Here is an 18630-nt window from a genome sequence, read left to right on the forward strand (position 1 = left end):
TCCTGGACTCTGACCTCCTCCCTGACCTGGATATGAGCTGCAGGGGTCTGGCCCTTGACCCTTGAGTAGAGGCAGGTGTCCTGCGGTTTTTCATTGTTTCCCATTATAAGTGTTTGTGTGGGGGGAGGGAGGGTGGTGACAGGTCCTCCCAGGAGAAGGGAAAGATTTGCCTTTCCTAGCATCCTCTGGACCACTTCTTGCCAACCCAGGCTTTTAGAACTGCACGATCACAGAGAAAGCCCACAGTAAACATCTAGAATAGACAGCCTCCCCCCCTCCCCCATCCCCCCCCCCTCACTGTTTAGCATATGGGCATAAGGAACAAAAGAAAAGAAAATAGATAAAGAGCTCACACTTAAGGCTGCTGATCAGGGTGTGTAGTGCTAGGAAAGGTGACTCTTGGGGATTCTGGGAGACCTTGATTCCTACTTCTAAGGCAAGCGCTTGGGTTTCCTCACCCACCCCAGCCAATCTAGAGGAAATGACCCCCAAGTGCCATAGAGGGAAACATGGAGCAGCAAAATACAACTCTAGGAATAGAGGGACAGAACCGAAATCCTCAGTAAGGGAAGAGGCAGATCGGGGCATCAGGGAAGGAAATAAGGGGGCCTTTAGAACCAGGAGAAACCCACAGACCCAGGAGGGACTGCTTTGCTTTGCCCTCTCTGCTGAAGCAGCTCAGAGGTCCAGAAAACCTGTCCAGGAAATGCAGGTATCGGAGTGACCTGGAGGGCCAGCGTGACAAATGCAAGACCTCTCCCCACCAGCCTGGGCTGAGCCACCTTCTCCTGGCTTGCAAAAGAGGGGACAAGAGACCAATAGGGACTCCCTGACATCCTTCCTGTACCCCACCCAGCTCCCTCAGATAGCTTGCTTCCATTTTTACAATGATTCCTGCAAGCTGTGCCAAGGAGTCTGAGGATGAGAAGGCAATTTTTTGAAATATGGTTAACATGTCTCTTTCAACCATTTTAGAGATTTTAGCCTGCATCATGCTATTCTCATTAACTATCTTTTTCTATAGTGCTTTACTGTGGAAATAGAGAATGATTCTATGATTCAAAATGGATCCTTACACCTATTTCCAACCTAAAAAAGTTCTTACTGCCTCTCCAGGATGGTGGACAGATGGTTAGAGGGAAAAGATGGGAATAGCTGGCAGTCAACCTGACATTCTTCCTACAAGCCCTTTCCCACCTGTGGACTCAGCAGGGCTGCTTTGCATCTGGAGCACCTCCAAGTAGCTGCAACCACCTGCCACACTGGGTCTCCACCACAGCTCTGGGTGCCTGAACTGGCAGTATAGACCCTGGCACCCAACCCTGGGCTGTCCAAAGAGCATAGAAAATGGCAAAAGTAACCAGCAGAGGGTAGCATGGGCTGCTGCTGAAGGCCACCCGGCTGCCTCAGACACTGCCAACTGTTAATAGGCAGAGATCAGGCAAAAGCCAGCCCCTGTCCTTCTCCCTCTTTTTCTTCTAGAGTTGGGTCTTAAATAACCTACTTGGGGTGGATCTTCATCATCTTCTCAACCAATGGTGAGTGAGACTGAGGAGAAAATGGAAACAGAAGGTCTCCACAGTAGAAAGTAGGAGAAGAGGCAGGCGAGGGTAGTGTCTGTTCTGCATGGGGAAGGAGGATCAAAGAGACCTAGTAAGCCAAAGGTAGGGAAGCAACTTCCTGGAGGGTGGGGTTGAAAGAACACCTGAGTTAAGGAACCCCAGTCCTCTGGGCTAGAGGGCTTACATCCTTCCCAACATCCTTTGACTTGTGTTCTAATTTTGAATATTCACATTCCTGAATTATGGAGAGAAACTTAGTTGGGAAGCAGATTGTAGCTTTCCCTCTCTTAAGCACAAGACCTCCAGTAAGATATCTAGCTTATCCGAGTTTTCATTTCTTAATTTGTAAAATAAACTCACCTTTCACAGGGTAGTAGAATTCAATGTGATATAATGTACTAAATGGCCTAGTATCAAGGAGGTGCTCAGTAAGTGGAAGGTATTGCTGTGGTGAGAATTGATGGCAGCAATGAACTTGCCCTATTCCTACTCTTTCTCCACATCCACACATATCCACAAGATACCTGATGCATGCCTTAATATCCTTCTGTTTGCAACCAATTTCTAAAAAAATAAATAAATGAAATAAAATAATACCAACCCTATTCCATTTGTTGTTTTTTGTAAATTCAAATATTCTTGGCATGGATACCCTTAAAAATCATGAGTAAGATTGAATTAATTTTTGAGATGCTTTGCTTTTCTTGCAATGGAGAACAATGATCCTGGATACTTGAGAGGGGAGAGAGAGTAGAGCACTTCAGCTCTAAAAGATTAGTCCATGAATCTTCATCTACAGATTTCTGGAATCCATTCTTTCTTTGTCTTCTGAAACAATAATTTATCCCAAAGGATTATGGGCACTTAGAAATGGGAAAAAAATCTTTTTCTTTTTGTCTTTGAGAGGAGCTTCTTGATTTTGAAACTTTTGAAGTATGCCAATTTTAGTTTCATGTGCTAATGGAAAAACTCTTTGGCCAATGAAAACTGAGCTAAGTGTGTTGTTCCCCTTGATGGTGACGTTAGTGTTGAGGCATAGGCAGTCATGAGTCTCCTAAAAAAATCTCAAAATGCTCCCATAAGGTAAATATATCAGAATCTTTATTTAGAAATGAATGCACTCACACTGAATACATTTTGTAAATCACTGTCCAGGACTGTTTTAGTTGATGGTTTTTCCACACCTTAAATTATTTCCTTCAACGTTTCCCTTTAATTTACATAACCGGGATAATTTTTATTGCATACAGCCTTCTCTTAAGACACCAGAAAGTGGAATGTCACCAGTTCCAAATGATGACAGCAACGTGAGACCGAAAGGTCTTTATGTGTGTGTGATAAAAGAATTAAAGTTATCTAGTCATCACTAGGTTCCTCGCTCATGGGAATATCTGACTCATTTAAGAATGTCTCATCTGAGCCTGTGGAAGTCCAATCTGTCATGTTTCTATATTTTGACATTCTTGAGCCTGATCTTCTCGCATCTGAGGATGTGGTAGGCCAATATGTGCTGCTGCCCCCAGAATAAGATGTATCTGATATATCGTCTGATCGTGGTGAGTAAGATGTGTTTGTCATCTGTTGGTTGGTGGAGTATTGATTGTACTGACTATTGTAGCTGAAAAAGAATAAAAGCATGTTTTCAATAGGGTGACTTTCTACATCAACTTTAAAAAGTATTTGGAATTGCTAAAATATAATTTTTCCAATGTACTAGTTATTTAATAACATTATATAAATGATATAGTTTTTCTTAAATGGTAATTGTGTTATAGCTAATGCTTGTGTGAATGAAAAGCATGATTCAAACCTCAAGACTAGAATTTAAAAACCAATTTACTAAAACAGTAAAGATTACTATAATGAAAGTTTAACTTTCATTACATATGTAAATGAGATGGAATTAGGAAGAATAAATGACTCGGATACAAATTTTAATGAAACAGAGAAATACACCATGCATAAAAATATCATGATCAAAATAATTATTAATAACTTTGAACATTAAGCAATCATTAGGATTTCTACAAATAATGTGTTATATTTTGTGAAAAATTTAAATAAGCAATCCTCTTATTCAGGTTTGAGTTGAATTTAATATTTCCATAAGAACAAATATAGAATATAGAATATAGAAATGAAACAAATTTGCAGTTTTTTTATTGTCTTGCTTGAATGAAAAATGTAAGACCCTAAGCAAATGTGGTAGTTAGAAGCACAGTAATTTTTGTTCCAAGGTTTTATCAACATATAAAGCATTGTCAACATACTCTGTTTACTTTCCAATTGACTAAGATTATTTCTATATGTACATTACTATTTAAAATATTGGAAAAAAAGATCATGGAAGGATACTGCCTGAGATGGCCCCATTCTACTTGGGAATAGAGGAAATGGAGTCACACTGAAAGACTGACAGCTCCATTATTCAGACATTACAATATGCTAACAATTTACCTAGGACAGGAGGGACTGAGCTTGACAGCATGCATCGGTTATAAACACTGCAGAGGTTGGTGGGCTTACCTTAGCTGCTTCAGTTTGTACAGTGTGGCACTACAGAATGCCAACAGAGTGACAAAAAGGACAAGGGTCATCAATGAGATGCCCAGCATTATTTTGAGCTTGAGATCATCTAGCAGTGATTGTGTGTCTTCCTCTGTAGTGTTCACATCCAAACCTGAAAGGAAAGAAAGAAAATGCAAAGGAGAAGAGTGGATTCTTGATGTTTTCCTGGATATTGAGGATGGTAGAAGATGCAGAGAAGCCCCACGCCACCCTCAGTGTCCACTGCTCATTCTCCTACCACAGGCAATGCAGAGAGAAGGCTACTTCCCACGCCAAGCACTCCTTCCTCTTTACCCTTCACAGCACTCTTGGAGGAGCTGTCCTTAGCTCCATTTTACAGGATCTCATCAGTTCATGAATTTTCCCCTTGCACACAACTAGTAAGTGGCAGAGTCTGACTTTAAACCCAGGTTACCAGATGTCAAAATCTGTATGTAGCAGACTTTCTCCCTGACTTTCCTAGAAACCAGTTAAAGTAATTGATCATCTCTGTAGAGGTGACTATTAATATGATCAATGTACACACAAGGCACCAGTGTTTCAGAAGAGAAGGGTGATGTTCTGTTGTTGCAACATGTACTGGTTGTTCTTTGAAATAAAAGGATGGTGTGTGCAGGCTCTCTCCATGAGGTTTAAGGGCTAAGCTTGCCTTTAATTACTGAGATGACTAAATCTAGTGTACTTGACATTGCATCGAGAATTGCAAACATTTTTTTTTAACTTTCTAAAATAAGTTAAATCAAAAAGTGATGTCTGGATTCAGAGACATGAAGAAAGTTATTAAAACTAGTAATAAAAATGCCTCTTTACTACTAGATCTGACCTTATCCTGAATATTCATCTGACTTAATAAACTTTATTGAACAATGACTTTAGATGACCAGGTTGTCACTTCTTCCCCTTTTCACAGTTCCTCCCACCTCCATTCCAAATGGTCCAAAGATCTTCCTTGTATGTAATAGTTATAACAAATTCTCATATCCAAGCTCTCTGATTTTAAAACTTAAAATGGTCAAAGTGTGATCTTCTTCACTGTGGAAGGAGATATATAGAGCAGTCAATGGTTGTTAGCTGACTCTGAGACCAATTGTTTGGAGAATAATCCAACAAATTGTTAAAATGGAAAATTCTCCTAAGTTGCTTTTCTGCCTCCTTAAAGAGTCATTCTAAAGAGGCTTGTTCATAGTGCATTTATCAAGGTCATGGTCAGAACCAGAGAAGAGTTTGGAATTCCTAATCACTGAAATAGCCAGTTACAGGTGTGGGCAGGTTTTTGCTCTTAGCCTCAGTTTCTTTCTCTATAAAATGGAGATAAATCCAACTTCATGGAGTGGCTGTGAGGACTGACATAGTAATGAAGCTAAAGCACCAGAATTCCCTTTGTGTGCTCAGCAAATGACAGAAAATCAATCAAGCCACATTTAATCACTTCAGTTAAAGAAACAATAAAGTGTTTCTAAAATGACCCAGCATTAGTGATCCCTATGTATAACATTTCTAAACATAAAAGACTCACTCCATTTTCTTGAAGCACCACAAGGTAAACAGTGACAGTCTTCAAACAATTCAGTACAGAATTGAGGTGACAGATCTTGGATATATCACCAGTTAATTTCTGTTTCCAACATTTTTTTGTAGGACAGGCATTTTGGGAAAAATTAACACATTGTTTTTTCATAAAAACTGTCCATATGAACTATCAATTGTTTTAAAAATGCAATTACTCCATTAATATAAAGTTCACTCAGCAACAGAAACTCACGTTCATTACTCGTGAGAATATGCCATAGTACAGCCACTTTGGAGAACAATTTCGTAGTTTCTTAGGAAGTTAAACATAGTCTTACTAAATGCTCCAGCAATTGTGCTCTTAGGTATTTACTCAAATATAGTTGAAAACTTACATCTGCACAAAACCTGCACACAAATGTATAGTAACTTTATTCATAATTGCCTAAATGTCTTTCAATGGGAGTATAAAGTGGGTACATCTATATGATGGGATATTAATGATAAAAGAAATGAGTCACAAAAATATATGGAAAATTTAAAATGCATGCTGCCGGGTGAACATGAACCCTCTGAAAAAGATTATATGCTGTATAATTTCAACTATATGACATTCTGGAAAAAAAAAGAATACTAAAGAGGCAGGGAAAAGATCAGTGGTTGCCAAGGTTCAGAGGATATGAATGGGTGGGTGAATTGTTGTGGAGAGCAGAGAGGACTTTGGGATAGTGAAACTTGTATAATATACTGTGATTGTAGGCACATGACATTACACATTTATTAAAACCCAAAGAACTGTACAGTACAAGTGTAAACCCTAATGTAAACTATGGACTTTATTTAATCATACTGTATTAATCATAAATTTTAACAAATGTAACACACCCATGTAGGATGTTAATAATAGGGAAAAGTAAAGGGGGGTAGGATGTGGGACCCCTATGTACTTTAAGCTAAATTTTTCCTTAAGCCTAAAATTCCTCTGCAATTAAAGCGTCTTAAAAAAAAAAAAGACTGCCTTCTCTGTATTTCCACTCACCTACTACTCTATTTTGTTTCTCTGGGTCAGGAATAGAAGCTATGAAGCACTCATCGGCAAATTGGTAACTGAAGAAGAATATTCAGGAACTGTAACACTCCTAAAACAGGAAATGTCCTCTTTTTTGTGATGCTGGCCACCAGGACACCCTCCTGCCTTCACTACTCTTTACTAGGAAAATGGTATCACCAAGGGGCAGTAAAACATGTGAGTATTAATGTATCTATTATGTATCTATTAACTGTATCTATTAATGTATCTATTAATGTATCTATTATGTATCTATTAACAATGTATCTATTAACTGAAGTACTCTTCTTACCTGGAATTGGTTGAAATAATTGATCTCTATCATCCATGACCTCTGTTGTTCCATTTATAGCTGTTAAAACAATACATTGGTGGTTATGGCAAATAACATTCTCTAGGTAAAATTAATATATGTGTATGATAATGTGTTTACATGGGATGTAGGGCCTGTTCTCAGTATGCATGGTAGTTATATTCTGCACAGTAAACAAACAGATATTTGAAGAAAGCTTACCTAACACATATAGTTTCTCCATGAGGCACATCACTACCTTCTTGCATTTGGGAAAATTAACCAGCTAGTTTAACACTACATGTGGGGGCCAGCTGAAGGGATGATTGAGTGTACTTATCAGAACATTAAAAATATTTGAAGTTCTGCTGTTGTCCAAATGGCCTCTAAGATGCTGAAAGCATTGATTTTGAGTGACAAAGGTATCATGGTGAGTAGATGATACAGAGTATAAATACAGAATGTGCAAACAGTAAGGATTGACTGCATATGGTATATATTTTACATTTAGCATGCATCTATCTGTGCAGTACATCACGCTCGTTCACTCATTCATACATAAGTACATCTAAATGCATATACATTTACTTATACATGGATGCATAGGCTAATTTGTACAGTGTGCCTATATATTTATGATACATATTACTTTGTGCATGCATATATCTTGGTAGATACTTTGAATGTACATAAGCATCTCTGTTTATGTGCACCCTGTTGCAAACACAGAGAAGGACTATATTGTGCAAGAAACTTATTTAATAACTTTAGTCATGAATTAAATTGAATTATTCAATTTTAACCTCTTCAGGAGAATAAAACATTTTGCATAGTAGAATAAGAAACTGTGTGACTTTATCACTTCTCTGGATTTGTATGGCATTTGCTATTACATATGGCAATAAAACATTGACTTATTAGTTCTTAGCACTGTAAGTATTTAGATTGATCTTGGCTTTTGAATACAAAATTTTAGAAACCCAAAACATCTCCCCAGCTACTTTACTATATGAATTTACCTCTAGCTAACATTGTCCAAAACGCAGGCACATTTGGGGTCGTTTCTGTTTTTTTAAAAAAGAATAACATAATAAGGTAATTTGGATTTAATAACATTTATTTGTTTAGTGATTTAACATTCATATCGAATACTTCTACCATATGTCACACCCTGTGGTTTCAACTAAAGGTACAGGAGTGAACATGACCTGGGTTTTATGCTCAAGGTACCCATACCTAACTTTGAAGGCAGAGAAGAATAATTTTTGGTTTGTTGCAGGATAATTATACAAATAGACATGTACTATACACAGGGCCTAATTCATCATCACCTGTGGGGTCTAGAAACACCCCCAAAGGCATGTGATGCCCCAGTTTTGATTTAAAGTTCTAGTAATCACTCCTCGAGCAAAGGAGGTGAGAGAAAGATCATTCTTGCTGTGAGCATGAGTTATGGCAGAGTGATGGGCAGGTTCAAATAAGCTCTTGGAGCTTCAGATACTCTGGAGCAAAGAATATGGTTGGGGGAATATGACCAGAGAGGAGACTAGGAAGTTTTCATAGTTGCCAGATCATTTCAGACTTGAATGCTTGATTAAGAACTTAGAAATAGCCCCCCATCATTAGCAGAAATTATTAAGGATACTTAAGAATGGGGATACCAGGACAATCTACTTTTTCATCTTTAAACACAATAAAAAAAGTAGATCAGAGTTTTTATCTTCTTTCTTTTTTTAGCATCATTAAAATCCAACCTATTTGAGAGTGATTATATTAGAATCATACTTGAATTTCCTGACCTGAAGAATTAGGGTTTCATGTAATGACAGGTAAGAATTAATTATCTTCAACAAGACCATTCATTCAAGTCCTTAGAGAAGAGCCATGGGTTCCTATGTCTTCACAAATATTTTACGAGGAACAATATTATTGGCAGAAAATTAAAAAGTGATTTTAATTTTATAGCTTCCCACTCCCCTGAAAAACCTTAGGAAACACTCATCAGTGACTAACCAGAAATACATTCATTCCCCAAGAGGGTAGAAATTTTCATATTCCTCAAAATTTAAATTACATTTAAAATATATTAAATATTTTAAAATCTATGTAAATATATTAATCCACATAAATATGTATGTACTTCATATATTTATAAATATATGTTCATGTATCTATATTTTATATGTTCATTCATACATATATATTTATACATATAAAATATTGTATTAAAATTCATAAAAATTCTCAGTTTCTATCCATTGTCAGGTAGATCTAAATTTTGACTCAAGACATTTACCACTTAAAAGATTTTATAGTGACTTTAAAATGTAGTAGTATGAATTCTTTAAGCATGCTATTCCTTTACATAATGCTCAGAGTAGTGAAACTTAATAATTTTAAATTATTTGACATGATCCAGGTATGAAGACAATATAGTAGTTTTAATACTTTTCACATATTTATGAAAGGGTGTTTCTTCAGTTTGTGGTCTAGTCGTGGTGACCGTTGTATCTAGGAAAAGGGATACAAAATTATCAGTATATGAAAATATCGAATAAACATCTATGACTAAGCATATTTTGAAGAAAAATGCAATACAGACAAGGAGAGAGAAGAGATAGAAGAGAGAAAGTTTTCCTGAAAATAACTTACAGAGGGGAAAGGACCAAGCAATAAGATTTGGGGATGATGGGCTGTCTGAGGCGAGGTTAACATGCCTATAACTTGAGAGAGAGAAAAAGCAAGGCACAGGGGGCCAGGCTCCTCTGGAGGTCTGGGAGATCACTGGTAAGACACTTGGTTTCAAAGGTCAAGGCACAACCTTAAAATGACAGCTGCAGTCCAGAGCAGCCTGGTTGTTGTTCAATGTGATGACATGAAGAGGAGGCACCAAGAGTGTCCTTGTCAATTGGAAACAGTTTGGAATGTAAGGATTTGGGATTGCACATTGGATCGGCAGGCCTCATTCAGCACCCATCTCGGTCTATAATGTGTCTGTCTGGAGGTACATCACTGAGACAGGTGTGGGAACCATTGAGACTGGAGGCCCATTTCCCCCATGTAGTTGGCAATCCTAGTTAACTGCTGAATGCAGGAGCCAGTGCAAGTTCCATATGGAGTTCAGACCTTCCCAGGAGTGGGGAGTTGAACAGAGAGGCAGAAGGAATCCAGACTGAGCCCACAAACCCCTTTCAGGTATCCTGCTGACAAAGAAGGATGGAAAGGGAAACCCATTACTAGAGTTGATGCTGACTCAGGGGAGACTCAAATGAATGGTAAGGAATCTTTAAACTCTGCTAGACAATCATTTTCTTCTTCTTGGGAGAGGAGCATCTGGTGGCACCAGCTCATTCCCTTTCTCTGCCAGCATTGGGGACTCTATTTCAGCCAGTGATCTTCAGAGTTATCAGGGAGATCTCCATTGCCTCCAGGGACTCTCCTCTAGGGCATCCCTCCCATGACAGAGTGTCTCCTCTGTCACAATCCCCTTGAACACTGCAGGAATTCCTTATCCCTATCCAACTTTTGTGACAGTCCCTTGGGGGCCTGGATTGTGGGGATACAATTTAGTTTTGGATAGCTTTTTCTTGTTGCCTGTGGCTCTCAATAGCACACATCCTGAGGGGTTGTGAGGTACCTGCACTGCTTGAGAGCTGGGTATCTGGTTCTTATCCCACATACTTCAAGATGTTTGCTATGCACAAGTCAGATTTCTATGAGGGAGTATCTAATTAATGTTTGCCTCAGAAATGTAACTGTCTCACAAAGAATTTGGAATTGCTCAGAAATATTCCATGATTGCCAATGCCTAATTATAATTGGGCATTTTCCAGTCTGGGTTTTCCCAGTGTTGAAACTGCTATAGCCAGGATCCTTCTTTCCTCTCTGTTGAAGGCTTTTGAAGGTCTACAAAGCAGAAAGGAGCAAAAATGTAGGTTGAAGAAAGTTGCATCATTTCCTAGAATCTTCAATTCAGTTATTTGATTTTCCTTTCCCTGCAGACCCAAAATATGAGGTTTAGAATTGTAAGAGCATCTCTGCCTTTTGAAATTTTCAGGGCAATGGACCTGAGCCTCAAGGGTATAGAGTGGGAGGAAGAATGAGAAAAACCTAAAGGATAACCCAGAAGTAGCTGGATCCCTGCATCATAGCATCTACTTTAGAGGGAGAATTTTAGTCTGTTTAGGAACAAAGACTTCTTTCCTACACAGCAGTGTTTTGTGGTGCTTTAAGGGCCTTCACATGTTTAACAGTGCCTTTCAGGACTTACGGTGCTTTACAGCAAATCTCAGATCGGTTGTTGCTGTGACAGTTATTTCAGATTCTGTACCAGGTGGAACTCTTGTGGTGTACACATCTGTAAACAAAAAAAATCAAGTCTTCAGCAACCAGCTAAGTCACTTCTTTTTCATTTTTCTTCATATAATTTTTTCCTTAAAACATATGCACTAATTCTAAACCACCAAAGAGGTTATAAGAAATATGAGTATTTTTTAATTTTCAAAATAAGAAAGTGGGGCAAGAGTCAAACTGAAAATTCATGAGGATTGCTCAGTCCCGTAATATGTATATTAAAACTGGAATTTTATAGAGAAAATAAACATGGCCTCTGCACAAAAATGTCAGGCAAATTGATGAAGTGGCCCTTGTTTTTCTCTTTTTTTCTGAATATAAATGGTTTTATTCTTCTATAAAAGATATAGTATGGCACATTGGTTTAAAAAACAACACCCATTGAATGCTGTCTCAAAGAAACACATCTCATATGCAAAGGCATTCACATACTTAAAGTGAATGGGGTAATGATATTTCATGCAAATGGAATCAGAGCAAGCAGAAGTAATCACTTTAATATCAGACAAAGCAGACTTCAAGCCAAAACTAGAAGTGACAAAAGAAATCATTGTATATCGGTGAACAGAACAGTCCACCAAGAAGATATAATATTGGTACACCTAATTTTATAAAACAAACATTTGATATAACGGTATTGGCAGGCTTCAACATAATAGTGAGGGTTTTTCAATCTACCACTCTGAGACAGATCATTCCAGATAGAAAATCATAGACTTATCAAATTTAAAGTTTATGATAGATCTGTTGGACTTAACAGAAATACACAGAATACTTTACCCAACTACTTTATACAACAGCAGCTGTATATATTTTCATTTGAGCCACTCATGGTACATTCTCCAAAACTGACAACATATTAGTATATAAAGCAAGTCTTATCAAATACAAACTTTGAAATAATCTCTTGACTCTTCTCGGAATACAATGGAATAAGAAATCAATAGGAAAAAACTAGAAGCTATACAAATACATGGATATTCAACAATACACTTTTGATTGATAAGTAGCTCACTACATAAATTAAGGGGGAAACTTCAAAATTCTTAGAATCATACAAAAATGGAGACACAACATACCAGTGTCTCTGGGATGCAGTGAAGGCAGTTCTAAGAGGAAAGCTTACATCTTTGAGTACTTCTATTTCAAAAAGAGAGATTTCAAATAAATAACCTAGTGACACATCTTAAAGTCTTAGAAAAACAAGAGGAAATCAATCTTAAAATCAATAGGAGAAATAACAAAGATTATGGCTGAAATTAATGAAATAGAAACTATAAGAACAATATAAAAGGTCAATGGAACAAATAATAATTAATTAATAAACAAGTTTTATAAATCCCTAGCCAAGCTAACCAAAAGAGAGAGAAAGAGAAAAATCAAATTAATAAAATTATATGCCTTTTGAGTGCAGATTGCTTGCTGACCACTTATGACCACATGCCAATTGCCTGTTTTCCCACCTTTAGCCTGCCCATTGCATGCAACCTACCCACCAAGTGCTCGCCATTTACCCACAGACCACCCAAGGAGCACCTGCTGCCCATTGTGGCCTGGAAGTCCATTGTCAGGGTACCCACAGGTTTGGTCACATGCAGCTGCTGCCATCTTGGGACACAAGCCAGGGGCTGGGAGTCAAGGGCCAAGGGGCCTGCAGGTTTGCTACTGCCATTGGCACCATCTCAGGGTGCAGCTGCCTAAATCTGGAGACACTGGGAAGGCCCTGGAGGTCTATTGTTGGAGGACCTGCAGGTCTGGTTGCACCTGAGGTCTTCCTGCCAGGTGTGCTAGTAGCCACCATCTGGCTGCCTCTTTGCAGATTTACTCTTTGTGTGAGTGCATCTCTATGGTCTCTCTGCAAGTTGGAATGGCGTTGAGATGTTGGGACTGCAGCAAGGCAGAGCCTGGGGAAGCCCTGGTCTGTCAGATTGCATGTGGGTCTGCGTGGGCTAGTCTGGGCCTGGAAATCCTGTGGAAAGCTAGAGAATGGGGGCAGTTCCTTGGGAGGAGCACAGGTTGTCAAAACTAAAGAGAATGGGCTCTCTCCCTCCCAGTGAGTCCTGAAGTGCTCGGGGATGGAAGGGGCTGGCAACAATGGGTGGGAAGACTTGAAGAGGATGTGAGGGCATCTTGCCATCAGCTTGCCCAGCTAACCAGTTTGGCACCCAGCAGACTGGAGCTACCATCAAACTTCCACCTATTGGCAGAGAAAGGAAGCTGAGAAAATTTTTGAAAACCAATGGAAGCAATCATTCAAATTTCCATAGAGACTTATTATATTTCACCCCTCTCTCACACCTCTACCATCTTTGAATCCCAATATTTTTCATGCATCAATTTATTGAGGAATGGGATGTCTGAATAGTATACTATAGGGGTTTTTGTGTGTATTCTTATATTTTATATTATTACTGTTTTTTAATATGTATGTATTTTTTTCTCTTATCTGTCTCCCTAGATTCTCTTTCTCACTTCTCTCATGCTAACAGCAAGCCTTTATTAATTCCTCCTTTGCTCTTACTAAAAATGTTCACCTCTATCTTCTCTCCTTCTCCTTCATAAAGATCACATCCTATGCTACTTCTATTCCCTCTTTGTCCATCATTTGAAGTGGCAAACCCTTTTAGCAAACTTACTGTTTATTCATAGATAATAATTGAACCTATCATTTCTGTTTATTGTGACAAAACTGTAGCTGCCTTAGTAGGAGTTGTTTGGTTTAAGGTTGTATATTGTTTGCATTGGGTGCTGTTAATATTGATCTCCCCCTTAAAGGTGAGGTACTAGAAGACTTCAGGGACATTATAAGACTACAAGGTAGAAACTATACTGCCTCAAATCCATACCTAGATGGGAAGACACACAAACAACATGAAAACCAAGGGAACAAAGCACCTCAAATAAACCAAGATATTCCTACAATATAATCCATAGATAAAACAATAGAAGAAATGTCAGAGAAGGACTTTAGAAGGTATATAGTTAGACTGAACTTCAAAATAAAGGGTGGTATCCTAGTGAAAATATAGGAAGTGAAAATATCACTTCAATAAAGAGGCAGAGACTATAATAAGGAATCAAGCAGAAATCCTTGAAATGAAGGAAACAATAAACCAAATTAAAAATTCAATGGAAAGTATCACCAACTGACTAGACCACTTGGAAGACAGAACCTCAGGCAATGAAGACAAAATATACATTCTTGAAAATAAAGTTGACTGTATAGAGAAGATGGTAAGAATCCACAAAAAGAACTTCCAAGAAATATGAGATAACATAAAAAAATTTTAAGACTTATCAGGCCCTTCCAACCAGCAAACTACCAAGGGAGGTCAAGCCCTGTGGTCCAGATCCACCCACACCAACTTGTGCAGAACCCAGATCCAGGATGCAGTAGCATTCATTGAGGGACAACAACAGGATCTGGAAGCCCAACATCAAGGTGAGGTACAGACAACACCTCAATATTCTTATAGTGGTACTATAAGAATATAGGGAATAAACTGTAATATCTCAGATCCACACTACAAGAAAGGAAGACACATAGACAATATAAAAATACAAGGGAGGAAAGTTCCCCCACACAAACCAGGACACTAAAATAACAGAAGCCACAGACAGTGAAGTTGATGAAATGTCAGAATAGGAGTTCAGAAGGTTCATAATTAAAATGATCTCTGAATTAAAGAATGGCCTAAAAGAGCAAATACAGGCAAAAATTGATCACTCCAAAGTGAGATAAGAGAGCAAATACGGGTAGCAAAAGATTACTTCAAGAGAGAGAGACTCTGAAAAAACAAAGTCAGAAATCCTTGAAATGAATCCTTGAAATAAATCAAATAAAAAATAAAAAACTCAATAGAAAGTATAGCCAACAGACTAGATCACTTGGAATAAAGAACATCAGATAATGAGATAAAGTATACAACCTGGAAAATAAATTTGATCACACAGTGAAGATAGTTAGAAAACATGAACAGAACATCCAAGAGTTATGGGACAGCATCAAAAGACCAAATCTAAGAGTTATTGGGATAGAGGAAGGCACAGAGGTGCAAACCAAAGGAATGAATAATCTCGTCAATGAGATAATATCAGAAAATTTCCCAAGCATGAAGAACAAATTGGAAAACCAAATACAAGAGGCTTACAGGACATCAAATGTACAAAATTACAACAGATCTACACCAAGGCACATTATAATGAAAATACCTACCATACAGAATAAGGATAGAATCTTAAAAGTTGCAAGAGAGAGGAATCAGATCACATATCGGGGGAGATCAATTTGTATCTTAGCAGATTTTTCAACCCAGACCCTCAAAGCCAGGAGATTGTGGAACAACATATACCAAGCTCTGAAAGAAAATGGATGCCAACCAAGAACCTTATATCCAGCAAAACTAAACTTTATATTTGGTGATGAAATAAAAACCTTCTGTGATAAACAAAAGTTAAAAGAATTTACAACTAGAAAGCCTGCACTACAGAACATCTTCAGCAAAATATTCCAAGAAGAGGAAATGAAAAACAATGAGGAAAATCAGCAGAGGGGGGGATTACACTAAAGGAAAATCTAATCAGAGGAGAAACCAAGTCACGTTAAATACCAAATTAAACAAAAATGGCTTGGAATACAAATCATATCTCAACCCTGAATGTTAATGGCCTAAACTCACCAATCAAAAGACATAGACTAGCAGATTGGATTTTTAAAAAAAGGACTCAATATGCTGCCTCTAAGAGACTCATCTCATAGAAAAAGACATCCACAAACTGAAGGTGAAGGATTGGGAAAAATCATTCCATTCACATGGACTGTGGAAGCAAGCAGGGGTTTCCATCATCATATCAAATAAAGTAGACTTCAAACTAAAGTCAATCAAAAAAGATAAAGAAGGACACTACAGACTGCTCAAGGGAACCATACACCAATAAGACTTAACAATTATAAATATATGTGCCCCAAACAATGGAGCATCTACATTCATCAAACAAACTCTGCTCAAGTTCAAGAGTCAAATAGACCACAACACAATAATTTTGGGTGACTTTAACACACCTTTTTCATCACTAGATAGATCTTCCAAACAAAGGCTGAACAAAAAAAAAAAACTATAGAACTCAATAATAAAATCAATAACTTAGACTTTACTGACATTATATAGAATATTTCATCCTGCAATGAGAGAATACACTTTCTTCTCAGCAGCACATGGATCCTTCTCTAAAATTGACCATATTCTATGCCACAAAGCAATTCTTAGTAAATATAAAAAAAGTAGAGATACTACCCTGCATTCTATCAGATCATAATGGAATGAACTTAAAAATCAATGATAAAGTAAGAAATAAAATCCACTTCAACACCTAGAGACTAAATAATATGCTACTTAATGAATAATGTCACAGAAGACATCAAGGAGGAGATTTAATAAAATATAGAGGTAAATGAGAACACATACAACATATCAAAATCTCTGGGACACTATGAAAGCAGTTCTAAGAGGAAAGTTCATTGTATAAAGTTCATTCTTTAAAAGAAGAAAAAGTCAACAAATAAATGACTTAACATTATATCTCAAAGCCCTAGAAAAAGAACAAATCAACACCAAAAGCAGCAGAAGACAGGAAATAATTAAAATCAGAGCTGAAATAAATGAAATTGAAACAATTGAAAAAATTAACAGAACAATAAGTTGGTTCTTTGAAAAAAATAAAATTGACAGACCTTTAGCCATGCTAATGAAGAGGAGAGAGAAAACTCAAACACAAACATATATTATGAAAAAGGAAATATCACAACAGACACTACAGAAATACAGAAGATAATTAGAAATTATTTTGAAAACTTATACTCCAATAAAATAGGAAATATTGAAGGCATCAACAAATTTCTAGAGTCATATAAATTGCCCAAATTGAATCAGGATGATATACACAATTTAAACAGATCAATTTCAAGTGACAAAATAGAAGACACCATCAAAAGTCTACCAACCAAGAAAAGCCCAGGACTGGATAGATACACAGCTGAGTTCTACAAGACCTTTAAAGAAGAACTAATACCAATACCCTTCAGTTTATTTCAGGAAATAGAAAAAGAGGCAGCACTTCCAAACTCATTTTATGAGGCCAATATCACTCTGATTCCAAAACCAGGCAAAGACACATCAAAAAAAGAAAACTTTGGACCAATATCTCTAATGAACATAGATGCAAAAATTCTCAATAAAATTCTGGCAAATCAAATACAAAAACATATCAAAAAGATTGTGCACCATGATCAAGTGGGATTCATCCCAAGGATGTAAAGTTGGTTCAACATATGGAAATCAATAAATGTAATTCATCACATCAATAGACTTAAAGATATGAATCATATGATCATTTCAATAGATGTAGAAAAAGCATTTGACAAATACAGTACACCTTTATGTTCAAAACACTATAAAAACTAGAAACATATCTCAACATCTTAAAAGCTAATTATGCTAAGCCCCAGGCCAACATCATTCTAAATGAAAAAAAATTGAAGGCATTCCCTATAAAAGTGGTAACAAGACAGGGATGCCCTCTTTCACCACTTCTATTTAACATAGTTCTTGAAACACTGGTCAGAGAAGTTATATAGACAAAAGAAATTAAAGGGATACACATAGGAAAAGAAGAACTCAAATTTGCACTATTTGCTGATGATATGATTCGATACCTAGAAGGCTCTAAAAGTTCCACCAGAAAACTTCTAGAACTGGTAAATGAATCAACAATCAGGATATAAAAATCAGGATATAAAATCAACACCCATAAATCAAAGGCATTTCTGTATATCAGTGACAAATCCTCAGAAGGAAAATGAGGAAAACTACGCCATATCAATAGTCTCAAAAAAAAAAATACTTGGGAATCAACAAAAGAGGTGAAAGATCTATATAATGAAAATTACAGAATCCTAAAGAAAGAAATCAAAGAAGACCTTAAAAGATGGAAAGATCTACCTTGCTCTTGGATAGGCAGAATTATCAAAATGACCATACTTCCAAAAGCACTATACTGATCAAAATCTCAATGGCATTCCTCATAGAAATAGAAAAAGCAATCATGAAATTCATCTGGAAAAATAAGAGACCCAGAATAGCTAAAGCAATCTTTAGCAGGAAGAGTGAAGCAGGTGGCACCACTATACCAGACCTTAAACTATACTACAAAGCAATAGAAACAAAAACAGCATGATATTGGCACAAAAACAGATGGGTAGACCAATGGTACAGAACAGA

General features: G+C 37.2%; 1 protein-coding gene and 1 non-coding gene across 2 annotated transcripts; one reads left to right on the forward strand and one right to left on the reverse strand.

Annotated features, from left to right (window-relative positions):
* Positions 1-2918: 2918 nt before the first annotated feature.
* LOC113182144 (equatorin-like) lies at positions 2919-12961 on the reverse strand. The gene is made up of 6 exons (XM_026387920.2): positions 12868-12961; positions 11271-11357; positions 8020-8064; positions 7001-7060; positions 4089-4242; positions 2919-3180 (listed from the first exon to the last, which is right to left on the reverse strand). Exons 1-6 carry the CDS (start codon positions 12959-12961, stop codon positions 2919-2921), a joined length of 702 nt encoding a protein of 233 aa, XP_026243705.2.
* Positions 11548-11654, forward strand: LOC113182170 (U6 spliceosomal RNA). The gene has a single exon (XR_003300685.1). It is a non-coding gene; the product is annotated as a U6 spliceosomal RNA (small nuclear RNA).
* Positions 12962-18630: the final 5669 nt, after the last annotated feature.

The sequence above is a fragment of the Urocitellus parryii genome, chromosome 4 (genome assembly GCF_045843805.1).
Source record: "Urocitellus parryii isolate mUroPar1 chromosome 4, mUroPar1.hap1, whole genome shotgun sequence".
Taxonomy (NCBI): domain Eukaryota; kingdom Metazoa; phylum Chordata; class Mammalia; order Rodentia; family Sciuridae; genus Urocitellus; species Urocitellus parryii.